At 62.8% G+C, this 17,708-nt stretch overlaps 1 protein-coding gene across 1 annotated transcript; it reads right to left on the minus strand.

The window, feature by feature from the left end:
- Positions 1 to 973: 973 nt before the first annotated feature.
- On the minus strand, positions 974 to 17,059 carry LOC311426156 (splicing factor 1-like). The gene is given in 14 exon segments (XM_084502326.1): positions 974 to 1,814; positions 2,480 to 2,647; positions 3,751 to 3,810; positions 3,932 to 4,025; positions 4,027 to 4,194; positions 5,117 to 5,288; positions 5,880 to 5,987; positions 6,903 to 7,018; positions 7,089 to 7,272; positions 8,035 to 8,124; positions 9,241 to 9,393; positions 12,975 to 13,050; positions 15,312 to 15,437; positions 16,469 to 17,059. Coding segments are annotated over 13 exon segments (1,782 nt in total). The 5' UTR covers positions 15,367 to 15,437; positions 16,469 to 17,059; the 3' UTR covers positions 974 to 1,476.
- Positions 17,060 to 17,708: the final 649 nt, after the last annotated feature.

The following is a 17,708-nucleotide window of genomic DNA, read 5'->3' on the forward strand; positions in this document are numbered from 1 at the left end:
GAGCTGGGGGGGTCTTGGGAATTGGTGGGGGGGTCCTGAGGAATTGGGGGGCTCCTGGGGGCCCTGAAGTATTGGGGAGGGGTCCTGGGGGGCTCCCGGAGCGCCGGGGGGGCCTGGAGGAGCCGGGGGGGTCCGGGGGGGTCGGGGGGCTGCGGGGCCGGCGGGAGGCGGCGGCAGCAGCGCCCCGGCCCCTTTGAGCCCCCGCCTCGTGAATATTCATGAGGTGCCCCCCGAAGGGGGCGGGGGCGCGGCGAGGCCACGCCCACAGCCGCCGCGAAGCCACGCCCACGGCGCCGCGGGGGGTCCCGGCGCGAGCCCCATTCACGGCGCGGCCCCGTTCCCACGCGCGGCGCTCCTCAATGAGCCCCCCCCGCGTTCCCACGCCCCCCCCCCCCCCCCTCCCCGTTCCCACGCCGCCCCCATTCACAAAAACGCCCCCGCGGTCCCCCCGCCGCCCACGCGTGTCGGGGGGGGCCCCACGCTGCCCCCCCCCAGCCCCCCCCGGACTACAAGGCCCATGGTGCCACGCTGCCCCCCCCCCACCGTGTCCCCCCCCCCTCGCCCCCCCCCCCCCCAGGACACCCCAAGGTCGTGGCATTTCGGGGCCGCGGCGCTGAGTGACAACCACAGGGGGCGGGGGGGGGGCGCGGGGGGGCCCCGCCGCCACGTCACGGGGGGGGGCCGGGACCCCCCCTCGGCCCCAGGTCGGGTTTCGTCTCCCCCCCCCCCCCCCCCCCCCCCCCCGCGAAATCCGATGCGGGAGGGGGCAGGGAAAGGGCACGGCCGGGGGGGGGCCCAGCAACAGGGGCAGAAATACCCCGGGGGGGGCCAGAAATATCCGGGGGGGGGCAAAAATACCCCAGGGGGGCTCAGAAATACCCCGGGGGGGACTCAGAAATATCGGGGGGGTCCCGAGACGCGTGGGGGGTCCCCGAAAGCCGCGGGGGGGTCACAAAGCAGAGGCGGGGGGGGCCCCGTTTCGGCCGTTTATTCATACACAAAAAGAAGCGCGCGGGGATGAAGGGGGGGGGAGGGGGGGGGCAACGAGGGGGGGGGCGTCTATGGGGCGGGGGGGGACGGGGTGGGGGACCCTGGACCACGAGGTAGGGGGGGGAGGGGCCGCGGGGGGGGGCAGGGGGGGAGGACCCGGGTGGATTGCGCAGCCCCCCCCTCTCCCCCCACCCCCAAAATGACGGGGGGGGGTCCCGCTCACTTCCCCCCCCCCCCCCAGGGAAGGATTTATTTATTTTTTTTGGGGGGGGGCGCAGCTCCCTCACTGGTCCCGAGGGGGGGGGGGAAGGGGAAAAATCCCTGGAGGGGGGGGGGGGGGCTCAGGGTGTGTGTGTGTGAGGGGGGGGCGCTCCCCCTGCCCCCCCTTCCTCCTCCTCCTCTCCCCCCCCCCTTGACGCCCCCTCCCTCCCCCGCCCCCCCCCCCCAGCGTTACGTGGCCGTGCTGGCGTCCCCCCCCCGGCGGCGTCAGTTCTGGGGGGGGGGCGGGGGGGGCGCGGGGGGCATGCCGAAGGGGGGCAGGGCCGGCACCCCCATGCCCATCATGGTGACGAAGTTAGAAGGGTCCATGGGGGGCGGGGGGGGCGGGGGGGCGTACATCATGCCCCCGGAGCCAGGCGGCGGCGGGGGGGGCGGGGGGGCCCCGGGGGGCAGGGGGGGCTGCACCCCGGGGGGCAAAGGCACCATGGAGGGGCTGCCTTGCAGCGGGGGGGCCCCCGAAGAAGCCGCCCCCCCCCCCCCCGCCGGCGCCTGCTGCTGCCAGGGCGGGAGGGAGCCGGTGCCAGCGCTCGTGGTGGTCGGCGTATCTGGGGGGGCAATTGGGGGGGGGGGCAATTAGGGGAGGTAATTAGGGGGGGGCAGCACCCCCGAACACAGGACTGGGAAAGGAAGCGCCCCCCCCACCCGCTGACCCCCCCCACAGCCTCTTATGGCCCCCCCAGACTCCACCAACCCCCCCCTCATTGCCCCCCCCATCCCTTATTGCCCCCCCTCACCCCTCATTGCCCCCCCCCAGAGCCCCCCCATCCCTTATTGCCCCCCCTCACCCCTTATTACCCCCCCACCCCCTTTATAGCCCCCCAGCCCCTTACTGCCCCCCCAAAGCCCCCCCTCACCCCTTACTGCCCCCCCACCCCCTAACTGCCCCCTCATTGCCCCCCCCACCCTCACTGCCCCCCCCAACCCCTCATCACCCCCACCCCCCTCCCCTGCCCCCATTTTCCCCCCCCACCCCCCCAAACCCCTTAATGCCCCCCCATTGCCCCCCCCAAGTCCCCCTGCCCCCCCTTCCTGCCCCCCCATCCCCTTATTGCCCCCCCCAGAACCCCCTCCCACCCATATTGCCCCCCCAACCCCCTCCCTGCCCCCCCCAGTCCCCCCCAACCCCCTCCCTGCCCCCTCTGGAGCCCCCCCACGCCCTTATTACCCCCCCCAGTTGCCCCCCCCCCAATTTATTGCCCCCCCCACTCACTTTGCTGCCAGGGCAGGGGGGTGCTGGAGGCCAGGCTGCTGCTGGGGGGGGGCGGCGGCGGCTGCTGCTGCTGCTGCCAGGGGGGGAGCGGCCCGGAGGGGGGGGGCGGCTGCCCACCGGGCGGGGGGGGCGGCGGCGGCATCATACCCAGCGGCGGCGGCATCATACCTGGGGGGGGGGGGCACGCCGTGGGCTCGGGGGGGGCACTGGGGGGGAGTTGGGGTATTTGGGGGGGGGTTGGGGGGGGAGTTGGGGCATTTGGGGGGGGCTTAGGGGGGAATTGGGACACGGGGGGGGCTCTGGGGGGGAGTTGGGGTATTTGGGGGGGGCTTAGGGGGGAATTGGGACATGGGGGGGGCACTGGGGGGGAGTTGGGGTATTTGGGGGGGGCTTAGGGGGGGAGTTAGGGTATTTGGGGGGGGGTTGGGGTATTTGGGGGTCTCTGGGGGGGAGTTGGGGTATTTGGGGGGGCCTTGGGGGGGCACTTGGGGGGGGAGTTGGGGTATTTGGGGGGGGGTTGCGGGGGAGTTGGGGTATTTGGGGGGGGGCTGGGGGGGGAGTTGGGGTATTTGGGGGGGCTCTGGGGGGAGTTGGGACACGGGGGGGGCACTGGGGGGGGAGTTGGGGTATTTGGGGGGGGAGTTGGGGTATTTGGGGGGGGTTGGGGGGGAGTTGGGACACGGGGGGGGCTCTGGGGGGGAATTGGGACATGGGGGGGGCACTGGGGGGGCAGTTGGGGTATTTGGGGGGGGTTGGGGGGGAGTTGGGACACGGGGGGGCGCTTGGGGGGGCAGTTGGGGTATTTGGGGGGGGCTTGGGGGGGAGTTGGGACACGGGGGGGGCACTGGGGGGGCAGTTGGGGTATTTGGGGGGGGCTTGGGGGGAATTGGGACACGGGGGGGGCTCTGGGGGGGCAGTTGGGGTATTTGGGGGGGGTTGGGGGGGAGTTGGGACACGGGGGGGCGCTTGGGGGGGATTTGGGGGACTTTCAAGAGATTTTTGGGGGACTTTGGGGGTATTTGGGGGGGATTTGGGACACGGGGGGGGCTTGGGGTATTTGGGGGGGGGCTCATGAATACTGTTTGTTTTTTTTTGGGGGGGGGGGGGTCAGAGTATTTTAGGGGATTAGGGACACCTGAGGGGTGATTTTAGGGGAGATTGGGGGTATTTTGGGGCACCTGGGGACGTTTATTTTTTTGGGGGGTGTCAGGGGGTGTTAGGGGGTGTTGTGGGGGGGTCAGGGGGTGTTTTTTTTTGGGGGGGGGGCTCACCTTTTCCTTGGTGCAGGCGATAGACCCCAGAGCCCACAGGCGAATTTCCCAGGTACTGATCTTGAGGCAATGAGAGAGCGTCGCCTTAGCGAGGGGGGGGCCGCCCCCCCCGCCCCCAAAACCCCCCTTTTTCACCCCAAACCCTCCCCCCCACCCCCCCCCCAGCCCGGATTGTACTTACCCATGTGGTGGGGGCCGGGGTGCCCCCCCGGCGGGTGGGGGCCCTGCCCCATGGGGGGGTGGTGGTGGGGCTGCATCCAGGGGGGGGGGGGGCCCGTTGGGGTTGTGCTGCAGGGGGTGCCCCCCCCCGTGGCCCCCCCCCATGGCGGCCATGGGGTGGGGGAAGCCGTGGGGGCCCCCCCCAGGCCCCCCCCCGTGCAGGCCGTGGTAGGGGGGGCGGCTCTCGGATGGGGTGGAGTTCATCCAGGGCGGGCGGCTCTGCTGCTAATTAAGGGGGTGAGGGGTTAATTAGTCATTAGAAAGGGTCAGGAGGGGGGCGGGGGGGTCATTATTCATGGGGGGGGGCTGGCTGGCGGGCTGGGTGCCCCCCCCAGCTGGAGAGGGGGCTGGTGGTGTGGGTAGTGCTAACTAGGGGGGCTATTTAATTAAAAAGTGGGTATGGGTGGGGGTCTGGGGGGTTAATTAATTAAACGGGAAGGGTCTGGAGGGGTTAATTAATTAAAATGAGTACATGGGGGGGGCCTGGGGGGGTCATTACTCATGGGGGGGGCTGGCTGGCAGGCTGGGTGCCTCCCCCCCGGCTGGAGAGGGGGCTGCTGGTGTGGGTAGTGCTAACTAGGGGGGGCTAATTAACTAAATAAGGAGTATGGGTGGGGGTCTGGGGGGGTTAATTAATTAAAAAGAGCGCGTGGGGGGGGTCTGGGGGGGTCGTTACTCACGGGGGGGGGCTGGCTGGCAGGCTGGGTGCCCCCCCCCAAGCTGTAGAGTGGGCTACTGGTGGGGGCAGTGTTAACTAGGGGGATTAATTAATTAAAAGGAGCACGTAGGGGGGCCCGGGGGGGTTCATTACTCACGGGGGGGGGCTGGCTGGCAGGCTGGGTGCCCCCCCCCCGGCTGGAGAGGGGGCTGCTGGTGTGGGTGGCATTAATTAGAGGGGTTGTTTAATTGACAAATGAGTATGGGTGGGGGTCTGGGGGGTTAATTAATTAAACGGGAGGGGTCTGGAGGGGTTAATTAATTAAAATGAGTACATGGGGGGGTCATTACTCATGGGGGGGGGGCTGGTTGGTGGGCTTAGTACCCTGCCCTGGCTGGAGAGTGGGCTACTGGTGCGGGCAGCGTTAACTAGGGGGATTAATTAATTAAAAGGAGCACGTAGGGGGGTCCGGGGGGGGTCATTACTCACGGGGGGGGGCTGGCTGGCGGGCTGGGTGCCCCCCCCCCGGCTGGAGAGGGGGCTGCTGGTGTGGGCGGCGTTGGCGCTGCCGGAGACGGGCGCCTCGCCCAGCTCGGCCATGAGGGACAGGTACTCCTTGTCCATGCGAGCCTTGTCCTGCGCAGACTGCGGGTCACCCGGCCTGGGGGGGGCAACGGGGGGGTCAGCGGGGGGGTACGGGGTGAGGGGGGGGGCGGGGAGGGGCGGGGGGGGGGGGAGGGAGGGGTGTGGGGGGCGAGGGGGGCACGGGGAGGGGGTGTGGGGGGCGAGTGGGGTGGGGATGGGGAGTGGGAAGGGGAAATGGGGGGGGGAAGGGGGTAAAATGTGGCCCCCCCCCGGTTTGGGGGGGGGTGGGGGGGGTTTGGGGGTCTCAGGGGGGTCTCAAGGGGGTCCTAAGGGGGTCCCAGGGGGGTCCGGGCACAGATGTGGGAGGGGAAGGGGGCAGGGAAGTGTTGGTGAGGGGGGAAAGGGGCATAAAGTGGTGACCCCCCCCCCCCATTTGGGGGGTCTGGGGGGGCCTGGAGGATTTTTGGGGGGGTCTCAGGGGGGTTTTGGGGGGGCCCAGGGGCAAGGATGTGGGGGTATGGGGGGTGAGGGGGGCAGTGAGGTGAGGCTGAGAGGGGGAAGGGGGCACAAAATGGTGCCCCCCCGGTTTGGGGAGGCTCTGGGGGGGTCCCAAGGGGTCCCGGGGGGGGGTTTGGGTCTCATTTTTTTTTTGGGGGGGGGGTCCCACCTGGCGAACTTGCAGTCGGAGGCGATGTGCCCGGCCCCCCCGCACTTGGTGCAGACGGTGGTGTTGGTGATGCTGCGCGTCTCCGTGCTCTGCCACGGCCGCAGGATCCTGCGGGTAATTAGCAGTAATTAGCGGTAATTAACGGTAATTAGCGCGGGGGGGGCAACTGGGGGGGCAACTGAGGGAGAGGGAGGTTGGTTGGGGGGTGCTGGGGGGTAGCAAAGCTGATTGGGGGGGGTAGTGGGGAATAATTAGGGTTAGGGTTCGTTAGGGTGCAGGGGGGTTAATTAGGGATTGGGGGGGTTGTGAGGAGGTGGGGGGGCTCATTAGGGTCTGGTGGGGTTAATTAGGGGGTTGGAGGTTTGGTTAGGAGATGGGGGGCTTAATTAGGGTGAGGGGCAGTTCGTTAGGGTTGGGGGGGGGTCGTTAGGGTCTGGGGTGATTAATTAGGGTTTGAATTGGTTCCTGAGTGTCCAGAGGAATTAATTAGGGTCTGGGGGTTAATTAGGGTCAGGGGGTAGGGGTTCATTAGGGTCTGGGGGGGGCTTTGTGAGGAGGTTGTTGAGGGTCTGTGTGGGTTCATTAGGGTACAGGGGGGCTCCTTCAGCTCTGGGGGGGCTCATTCGGCTCCGGGGGGGGCTCATTAGGGTACAGGGGGGCTCGTTAGCATCCAGAGGGATTAATTAAGGTCGGGGGGGGTTAATTAGGGTCTGGGGGACTTGGTGAGGAGGTGGGGCAGGTTGTTAAGGGTTGAGGGGGTCCTGGTAGGGTCTGGAGGGGCTCATTTGGCTCCGGGGGGGCTCATTAGGGTACAGGGGAGCTCGTTAGCATCTAGAGGGATTAATTAGGGTCAGAGAGGGGGGGTTAATTAGGGTCTGGGGGACTTGGTGAGGAGGTGTGGCAGTTTGGTAAGGGTTGAGGGGGTCCTGTGAGGCTCTGGGTGGGCTCATTGGGCTCTGGGTGGGCTCATTGGGATACGGGGGGGGGCTGTTAATTAGTCTGGGGGTGCTAACGAGCCCCCACCGGTTGTCATCCTCGCGCAGCGTGCCGTTGAGCCGCGCCAGCTCCCGCAGCTGCATCTTGCGCAGGTCGTTCTGGTCCTCGGGCGTCTCGATGCCCTGCTTCAGGATGTTCCGGATCTGGGGGGGAAAAACACCCTCAGCACCCCGTAAAGACCCCAAAAACCCCCCCCGGGACCCCCCCCAGGACCTGCTCCACCGCCTTCTTGACGTTGTCCATGGTGTTGGCGGTGACCAGCGCGTGCAGGGGCTCGTCCTCGCCCGGCAGCATCTGCCCGTCCTTGCGGCCCACCTTGCCCTCCTTCACCGAGCCCTTGCCGCGGATCATGATCTTGGCGTTGCATTCCTTCTCGATGTTCTTCAGCGTGTTGCCCCTGGGGGGGGCCGGGGGGGGTCAATTTGGGGAAGGGGAGAGAAACGGGGCGGGAATGGGGTGAAACGGGGCGGGAATGGGGTGAAAACGGGGCTAAAACGGGCGGTGGGATGCCCACGCGCTGATACCCAAAGGGAGACCCCTAAAGGGATCCTAAAAGGGACCCCCCCAAAAAGAGAGTCCAAAAGGACCCCCCCCCAAAAAAGGGACACCCCAAAAAGGGGGGAACAGGTGTGAAATGGGACAGGAATGGGGTGAAACGGGGCTGGAATGGGGCTGGGATGGGCGGTGGGATGCCCACGCGCTGATACCCAAGGGAGTCCCCTAAAGGCACCCCCCCAAAAACAGACCCCAAAAGGACCCCCCCCAAAAACAGAGCCCAAAAGGACCCCCTCAAAAAAGGGACCTCCCAAAAGGCCCCCCCAAAAAGGGACACCCGAAAATGGATCCCAAAATGGGACACCCCAAAAAAAGAGACCCCAAAAGGGATCCCAAAAAGAACAACCCCCATAAGGGAGCTCCCCAAAAAGGGACCCCCCAAATGGGATCCCAAAAGGAACCCCCCCCAAAAAAGGGACCTAAAAAAGTGACCCCAATTCTCCCCCAATCCACCCCCCTCCCAGTCCCCAAAGCCCCCCTGGACTCCCCCCAATCCCCCTCAGACCCCCCTCCAAGCCCCCCCCGGACCCTATTTCCCCCCCCCCAGACCCCAAACTGCCCCCAGACCCCCCCAAATCCCCCCAGACCCCCCCACCCCCCCCACCTGGGCCCGATGAGCAGCCCCACGAAGTTGATCTCGGGGTACTCGTCCTGCGGGATCATCACCTTGTCGCTCACGCGGGTGGCGGGGGGCCTAAAAAAACACCGGGGGGGGGCCGTGAGACTTCAGCCACCCCCAAAGGACCCCAAAAAGGGATCCCAAAAAGAACAGCCCCCAAAAGGAACCCCCCAAAAGGAACCCCCCAAATGGGATCCCAAAAAGAACCCCCCAAAAAAGGAACCCCCCAAAAAGGGACCCCAAAAGGAACATCCCCAAAAAAGGGACCCGAAGCACCTCCAAAACCTCTTTCCAAGTCCCCAAAAGCCCCCTAACACCCCCAAAACCTCCCTCTAACCCCCCCAAACCTGCCCCAAAAGCCCCCTAAGCACCCCCAACGCCCCCCAAACCCCTCCAGCCCCCCAAAGCCCCCCCGAAGCGCCCCCAAAGCCCCCTAACCCCCCCAAAACCTCCCCCAAACCCCCCCAAAAGCCCCCAAACCTCCCCCAAAAGCCCCCAAACCCCCTCAAAACCTCCCCCAACCCCCCCCAAAAGCCCCCTAACCCCCCCCAAAAGCCCCCCAACCCCCCCAAAACCTCCCCAAAAGCCCCCTAACCCCCCCTGAAGCCCCCTAACCCCCCAAAACCTCCCCCTAACCCCCCCAAACCTCCCCCAAACCTCCCCTGAAGCCCCCTAACCCCCCCCAAAGCCCCCTAACCCCCCCAAAACCTCCCCCAATGCCCCCCAAACCACCCCCAAACCCCTCCAGCCCCCCCCAAACCTCCCCCAAAAGCCCCCTAACGCCCCCCAAATCCCTCCAGCCCCCCAAAGCCCCCTCAAAACCTCCCCCAAAGCCCCCTAACCACCCCCAAACCTCCCCTAAACCCCCCAACCCCCCCCAAAAGTCCCCTAACCCCCCCAAAACCTCCCCTGAAGCCCCCAAACCCCCCCCAAAACCTCCCCCAACGCCCCCCAAACCGCCCCCAAACCCCTCCAGCCCCCCCAAACCTCCCCCAAAAGCCCCCTAACCCCCCCCAAAACCTCCCCCAACGCCCCCCAAACCCCTCCAGCCCCCCCAAACCTCCCCCAAAAGCCCCCTAATGCCCCCAAAGCCCCCCAAACCACCCCAAACCCCCCCCAAAACCTCCCCCAACGCCCCCAAACCCCCTCCAGCCCCCCCAAGCCCCCCAAAGCGCCCCCCCCGGGGCTGACTTGTAGTCGGCGGGGGGCTTGAAGTCGGGGTTGAGGGCGACCATCTCGGTGATGAGGTTGTGCCGCTCCTCCTCCAGCTTCTTGCGCGTGCGGAACTCGCGCGTGTTCAGCCGCTTCCCCTCGCTGTTGTAGATGGGCTCCGGCGACGGCGACCTGGGGGGGGGCACGGGGACAGGCCGGGGGGGTCACCGCGGGCACCCCCTCCCCAACACAGCACCCTCAGATCCCCCCCGCCCCCGCCCGCCGTTCCCTTCGTTAACGGGGCGCTAATTGCGGCCGCTGGCGGCTCCGGGGCTGTTCCCGTGCCCCCCCCCCCTCCTGAATTCCTCTCCTGGGGGGGGGGCAGCGCGGCCGGGGTGGCTACGAGGGAAGAGTCAGGTTTTTTTGTTGTTGTTTTGGGAGCAAAAAGTGGTTATCGGTGAGGCCCAAAAGGAACCGAAACGGTCAGGAGGTCGAGAGCCCGGAGGGAACAAAAAAAAGCGGTTATCGGACAGCGCCCCAAAACGACCCGAAACGACCCAAAACCGCGCCGCGCTGAGCCCCCCGAGGGAACAAAAAATGGTTAAAGAGAGCCCCGAGGGAACAAAAATGGTTATTGCCCAGCACAGAGCCAACAAAAACCGTCACATCCAGCCCAAAACGGAGCGGGGAGGAGCCGGGGCCTGAAAAACGCGGGGGGGGAGGAGGAGGAGGAGGAGGAAGGAAAAGGAGGAAAAAGGGAGAAAAAGGAGGAAAAAGGGAGAAAAAGGAGGAAAAAGGGAAAGAGGAAGAGGAGGAAATAGAGAGAGGAGGATGAGGGAGAAAAGAAGAGGAAAGGGGAAAAAAAGGGAAAGGAAGAGAAAAAAGGAAGTAGGGAGGAAGAGGAGGATGAGGAAGGAGGAGGAAGAAGAGGAAGAAAGGGGAAGGAAGAAAGGGAAAGGAAGAGGAAAAGGAAAAAGCAGGAAAAGGAGGAAGAAGAGATAAAGAAAAAAGAAGGAAAAGAGAGAGAAAGAGGATGAGGAAGAAGGGAGGAAGAAAGAAAAAAGAGGAAAAAAGGAGGAAACAGGGAGGAAGAGGAGGAAAAAGGGGAAAAAAGGGAAAAGGAAGGAGAAGGAAGAAGGGGAGCAAGGAGGAGGAAGAGGAGGAGGAAGGGAGAAAGGAGGAAGAGAAAAATGAGGAAGAAAAGAGGAAATAAGAAAAAGAAGGGGAGGAGGGGGAAGAGGATGAGAAAAAGGGAGAAAAGGAGGAAATGGGGAGGAAGAGGAGAATGAGGAAGAAGGAGAAAGAGGAGGAGGGGAAAAGGAAGAAAAGAAGGAAAAAAGGGGAGAAAAGAGGAAGAAAAGGGGAGAAAAGAAAGGAAATAGGAAGGAAAAAAAAGGGGGAGGGAGAAGGGAGGAAGAGGAGGAAGAGGAAGAGGAGGAAGAAGGGAAAAGGAAGAAAGGAAAAAGGAGGAAGAGGAGGAGGAAGGAAGAAAAACATGGGGATAAAAAGGGGGAAAAAAGGAGAGAAAGGAGGAAAAGGAGGAAGAGGAGGATGGGAGGAAGGTGAGGATGAGGAGGGGAGGCCCTGGCTGCAAGGAGGGAAGGAGCAGCAGCGTTATCACCCCTTGCCCCCCCCGCCCCCCCCGGCCCCCCCCATCTTCTGCTGCGGCCCCACGGCCCCAGGACAGCAGCAGGACCTCAGCGCTCCTTAATTACCCCCCCCCTAATTAGCGCCGAGGTCGTTACCCGGCCCTGTGGCGCGGCGAGGAGCAAGGCAGGTTAGCGGCTCCTGCGGCCCCCCCCCCCCCCAAAACCGGACCCCCCCCCAGCGGGGGGGGCTGAAACCGGCCCGTTTTGGGCAATTTTGGGCACCTCGGCCCCGTTTGGGGGGGTTGGAGAGAAAAGGGGGGGAGACAGGGGGATAAAGGGTTAATGGGACAAAAAACGGGGAAAACGGTGAAGGGGATGGGGAAAGGAGAAATAAAACGAGAAAAAGTTAAATAATAACAAAAATAATAAAAAACCAATCGGAAAAGGAAACATAAAAACCAAAGTAAGGTAAATGAAAAAACAAAACAGGAAAAAGAGGAAGTAGAAACAAAAAATAAACAAATAATTAGGGAAAAGGGGTAAAAACATGAAAAAGGTAAAGAAAAACAGAAAATAGGGGAAAAATGGCAAATAGGGCCTAAAAATAAAGAATAAATAGGGAAAATCACAGGTGAAAAGTGAAAATAAAGGGTAAACAGGACCAGAAATAAGGGTAAATAGAGAAAATAACGGGGAAAGAGGAAAATGAAAGGGAAATAAGAGTAAAATTGCCAAATAGGAGCAAAAAAGAATAAACACAAACAGAGAAAGGTGAATTAGAAGGAAAAAGGGTCAAATAAGAAAATGAAGGAGGAAAAAAGTACAAAAAAGGGTAAATAAGAGAACAAAAAAGAGCAAAGTGGGAAACGAAAGGGCAAACGGGAACAAAAATGGGGTAAATAGAGAAATTAAAGAGTAAACGTGGAAAACAAGGGGTTAAAAAGGCAATTAGAGGGTAAATATGGAGAAATAAAGGGTAAATAAGGAGTACAACGGGTAAAACAGGGAAATAGAGGGTAAAGAGGAACAAAAAGGGGATAAATATGGAAAATAAAGGGTGAATGTAGAAAAATAAAGGGGAAACATGGAAATTACAGAGAGAAAGTGGAAAACGAGGGATAAATGTAAAAAATTAAGGGCAAACGGACAAAAAAGGGTTAAATGTGGGAAATAAAGAGTGAATAGGGCAAATAGAGAGTAAACATGGAAAATAAAGGGTGAATAAAGGGAAAACAGAGAAAATGAGGAGTAAATGTGGAAAATAAGGGGTTAAAAAGGGCAAATACGGAGTAAGCATGGAAAATATAGGGTTAAAAACAGAAAATAAAGGGTAAATGGGAAATAAAGGGTAAATGAAAACACAAAGGGCAAATAGCACAAATAAAGGGCAAATACGGAAATTAAAGGGCAAATGCACGTGGGAAATAGGGAGTAAACATCCAAATAATGGGGAAATGAGGCCCATAAAGGGCAAATAGGGTAAATAAGGGGATAAATGTGGAAATTAAAGGGAAAACGGAGAAAATAAAGGGCAAATACAGATGGAAAATAGGGAGTAGCAGAAAATTAGGGGTAAACGAGGACCACAAGGGGCAAATAAAAGGGTAAATGTGGAAATTAGAGGGGGAAGAAGCAAGGCAAAGGGGAAATGGGGCAAATAAAGGGCAAACAGGGAAAATAAAGGGCAAATGTATACGGAAAAGAGGGAGGGAACATAAAAATAACGGGTAAATGAGGACCACAAAGGGCAAATAGAGGGGGAAGCACGGAAAATAGAGGGGAAAACAGGGAAAATAAAGGGGAAAAAATGAAAATAAAGGGGAAAACAGGGAAAATAAAGGGTAAAACATGGAAAATAAAGGGAAAAAGCGAAAATAAAGAAAAAAAAGAAAATAAAGGGGGAAAAAATGAAAATAAAGAGGAAAAAAATGAAAATAAAGGGGGAAAAACGGAAAATAAAGGGGGAAAAAACGAAAATAAAGGGGAAATGAAGAGCACAAAGGGGTAAACGTGAAAAATCCAAGGGTAACGGTGGAGATTCAGGGGTCAGGAGGTAACGCAAAGGGGAAACGGGGCAAACGGAGGGGAAAGGGGGCAAATTGAGGGGAAAGGGGGCAGTTCTGGGGCCAGGTGGCGGCGTGGCTGTGGTGCCGGCTGCGGGGCCGGGGGCGGCGCGGTCCCAACCTGTCCTCAGGGTTAGGGGGGATGCCCAGGTCTCCCGTGCGCAGTTTGCGGGTCAGGTCTTCTATCTGCAGTTGCACTGCAAGAAACCGGGTTAGGAAAGAGAGAAAAGGGGTAAAAACGGGGCAAAACGGGGCAACGGGGAGCCTGCGGGGGGGGCGGGCGGCACGCGCCGAGAACGGGGGGCAGCGAGGCAACGGGGGGCGGAAATTGGGGGGATGAGCCCCAAAAATCGGGCTGAGGCGGGCTCAAAAGTCAAGGGGAACGCAGCCCGAAATTCCAGGGGGTGTCCCCAAAAATCTGGAGAAATATGGCCCCAAAATCAGGGGAATGTCCCCCAAAAATTAGGGGAGCGCAGCCCAAAATCTGAGGGGATGTTCCCAAAAATCTGTGGAAACGTGGCCCCAAAATGAGGCAAATGTCCCCCAAAAATCAGGGAGCGCACCCCAAAATCGGGCAAATGTAGTCCCAAAAATCCGGGGAAACACAGCCCAAAATTTGAGGGGATGTCCCCAAAAATGGGGGAAATGGGCCCCAAAAAACTGAGGGAATGCATCCCCAAAATCTGGGGAACTCGTCCCAAAAATCAGGGAAATGGGCCCCAAAATTCAAGGACACGCACCCAAAATTAGAGAGAACGCGCCCCCAAAATTTGGGAAATGGGCCCAAAAATTGAGGGAACGCGCCCCAAAAACTGGGGAAATGAACCCCAAAAAATCAAGGAAATGCGCCCCCAAAAGCATGAAAACGTGCCCCAAAATGGAGGGGCCGTGCCCCAAAAATCAGGGAAATGTGCCCCAAATTCTCGGCGTTGCCACCCCCCAACCCCCCCGGTGCGATTCCCGTTACTTTTTTGGGTTAGGTTTGGGGGATTTTAGGATTCATTCATTTTTGCGGCGCGACCGATGGGGGCTCGCTCCGGCCCCGACGACGCCGACCCGAATTGGAGCTTTTTCCACCCAAAAAGACAAGACGTTAGGTTGCCCCCCCGCGGCGGCAAACCCCCCCCCAGTGGCCGAGCGTGCCCGGCACCAAAAGCGCTCGTTCTGGCCCCAAAACGGAGCCAGGTCTGCCCTGGAAACGGCGGCCCCAAACGGAGCGGAATTGACCCCAAAAATAGTCATTATTATCTTGACTCCGTACGGGACCGTTTTTACCCCCCCAAAATAACAATTATTCTGGGGGTTGTGTGGAGTAAAATAACTGAATTTTGTAAATAATCAACGTTTCTGCCCCAAATTGACCATTTTTGGCCATAAATCTGACCGTTTTCAGCTAAATTTGAACGTTTCCAGCCCCAAACTTAGACAATTTCCTTCCGATAATCCTAAAACTTGCAGCTCCAAACCGAGCTGATTTTGCCTCATTAACAGCCCCAAGCGGAGCCATTCTGTCCCCAAATCCCCTTCCGAGTCCCAAATGGGGCCATTTTCACCCCAAACTGGGACAGTTCTGCCCCCAAAATTGGCTGTTTTCACCCCGAAGCCACTTTCAGCCCCACGTGGGACCTTTAACCCCTCCTGGTCCCATACGGAGCCGTCCATCCCCCAACTCCGGCCCCATACGGAGCCGTAACCCCCAAACGGGGCTGTTTTCACCCCAAATTGAGCTGTTTCTGCCCCAAACTGGGCCGTTCAGCCCCCAAAATTGGCTGTTTTCACCCCAAAATGACTTTAAGTCCCATACGAGACCTTTAACCCTCCCCCCCAGTCCCATATGGGGCCGTTTATCCCCTAACTCCGGTCCCATACGGAGCCATAACCCCTGTATAATCCCCCCTATCCCAAACGGGGCCGTTTTCACCCCAAACGGGGCCATTTCCGCCCTGAAAGTGGCCGTTTTCACCCCAAAATCACTTTTAACCCTTTTGGGGACCTTTAAGGCCCCCTCCTTCCATACGAACCCCTTTATCCCTTAACTCCGGCCCCACACAGAGCCGTAACCCCCAAACGGGGCCGGTTTCACCCCAGAACAAACCTTTCTGTCCCAAAATCATCCATTTTCACCCCAAAACCACTTCTAACCCCATAGGACACTTTTAACACCCTCTACTCCCACACGGGGCCATTTTTCCCCTAACTCCATCCCCATATGGACCTGGGACCCCCCTACAACCCCCTTGAAGCCCCAAATAGGGCTGTTTTCCCCCCAAACGGGGCCATTTTCCCCCAAACAGGACCATTCCCACCCCCAAAACCGCCCGTTTTCACCCCAAACCCCCTTTCACCCCTATAGGAGACTGGTAGCGCCCCCAAACGGAGCCGTTCGCCCCCGTAGGTGCCCCTAACGCCCCCTGACGCCCCCTGACGCCCCCCAGCCCCCCCCGCGCCCCCCCCGTACCGATGTAGGCTCGCTCCTGCTCGCGGGTGAGGCCGGGGGGGATGACGGTGGGCATGCCGGGGATCACCGTCTTCTGCTCCAGGGAGTCCTGGTTCCAGCGGCTGCGCTTCCGCTTCTTGGGGAACTCTGAGGGGGGGGGCACAAGGCGGGGGGGTCAGGGAAAAGGAAATAAACCGAATAAACGCCCCCCCCCCCCTCCCCTCCCTCCCCATCCCCCTCCTCCCCGCCCGGCGGCCGGGCCCGGCTCCATTTCGGGCGGCGGAAGGCGCCGGGCTCCATCTTGGGAGGCCTCGCGGGGGGGGGAATTAAACGGGGGGGGGGGAGGAATTAACCCGGGGGGGGATTAAAAAATGGGGGTTGGAGCGCGGGGGGGGCACGTGGGGCACGCACGTGCACGAGGGGGGGGCACCAGCCCAAGTGAGGCCCCCCCCCTGTTAATCCCCCCCAGTCTCCCCCCCGTTAATCCTGTGCCCCCCCCACTTCCTTCTCCCCCTCCAAGTCCGTGATCCCCCCCCCCGGCCCAATTACCCCCGGTGCCCCCCTGACCCCCCCTGTACCCTGATCCCCACTGCCCCCCCCCCCAGACGCCCCCTGCCCCCCCAAACCCCCCCCCCCAAGGCCCAGTTACCTCCTCCCTGGCCCCGATTGCCCCCCCCAACTCCATTAACCCCCCCCCAATGCCCAGTTCTCCCCCTTCACACCCCCCCAACTCCCATTAGCCCCCCCAAGAACCCCATGACCCCCCTCAGACACCCCCCAAAGGCTCAGTGACCCCCCCCAACCCTCCCCAAGCTTCCGTTACCCCCCCAGGCCCCCGTTAACCCCCCCCAACCTCCCCCCAAGGCCCAATTACCCCCAGTTTCCCCCCCAAAAGCCCCGTTTCGCCCCCCCAGCCCCCTTCAGACCCCCCCCAAGACCCCATTACCCCCCGTTACCCCCCCAACCCCCTCTAGCCCCCCCGTTATCCCCCCCAAAGGCCCCGTTACCCCCTCCAGGCTGCTCCAGGCCTCCCCCAGCCCCCCCCCCAGCCCCCTTAACCCCCCCAGCCCCCCCCCCAAACCCCGTTTCCCCCATTTTACCCCCCCCAACGCCCCAATTTCCCCCCCCCCAGCCCCCATTCCCCCCCCCAGACCCCCCGTTACCCCCCCCGGACCTACCCGACCTCCTCCCCGCCTTATGCCCGGGCCTCCCCCCGCCGTCCCCATGCCCCCCCCCGGCGCCCCCCCCCCCGCCGCCGCCTCCCCCTCCCCCCCCCCCGCCGCCCCCCCCTCCCCCGCTCTCCTCCGCCTGCTGCGGGGGGGGAGGGGCGGCGGCGGCGGCGGCGGCCGGGCCCTGCTGAGGACCCCCGGGAGGGGGGGGGCGGCGGCGGCGACCACGGCCCCGGGAGGGGGTGGGGGGGGCCCGGCTCCGGCCTGGGGGGGCGACGGGAACCGGAACGGCCCGAACGAGGCCTGGGGGGGCGGGGGGGGGGCGGCTCCGGCGGCTCCGGCTCCGGCCCCGGTCCCGGCTCCGGCCCCGGCGGCTCCCGGCGGCGGCGGCGGCGGCGGCGGCGGGGGAGGGGGCGGCGGCTGGGCCTGGGGGGGCTGCGGCTGAGGCGGCGGCGGCGGCGGGGGGGGCGGCGGGGGGGGCGGCGGCAGCGCGGCGAACGGGTACGCGGCGGCGGCCATGGCGGGGCCCGGCGGGGGGGGCGGCGGCGGAGGAGGAGGAGGAGGAGGCGGTAACGGGAAGCCGGGCTTGTGGGGGGGGGCCGGGGGGGCCGGGGGGGGCGGGTGGAGCTTGCCGAGCGGCGTGGCGTTCGCCCCGGTCGCCATAGAGGCCGCCCCGGAGGAGGCTTCGCGAACCTTCCACGGCGCCTCACGGGGATGCGGGCGGGGATTGGTTGGCGGGGCTGTCGCTCAAGGAAGCGCGCGTTGCGGTTGGCGGGGAGGGGTGTCCGTCAGGCGGAGCGCGACGCTGATTGGGGAGGGGGCGGGAAGCGAGGCGGGGCGGTGCTGAGAGGGGATGGGGGAGCGGATTGGGCGCGCCGCGGTGTCGCTCAAAGGAAGGGGAGGGAGGGGATTGGGTGGTGAACGGAGGGCGGGACGCGGAGGGAGAGGCGCCTCGTGATTGGCTGCGCCCCGCCCCGCGCCCTGCGCGGCAGACCCCGTGGCGGGCGGCCGTGACGTCAGGCGGAGCTCGAGCGCCATTGGCTGCCGCGCGGCGGTGGCGGCGCGCCAAAGGGCGGGCCGCGGGGCACGGCGGGAAATAGGCCCCCCCTCGCTCCCCCCCTCCCGCCGAGCCAGGGGGCGGGGCCGAAATGGCGAGCGCTCATTGGCTGCGCTCGCGGGGGGAGGGGCCGGCGCCCACGTGGGGTCCGCGTGGGGACACCCGGAAGGGCGCGCGTGGGGTGGGGGAGGG

The sequence above is a fragment of the Aythya ferina genome, assembly GCF_964211825.1.
Source record: "Aythya ferina genome assembly, chromosome: 38".
Taxonomy (NCBI): domain Eukaryota; kingdom Metazoa; phylum Chordata; class Aves; order Anseriformes; family Anatidae; genus Aythya; species Aythya ferina.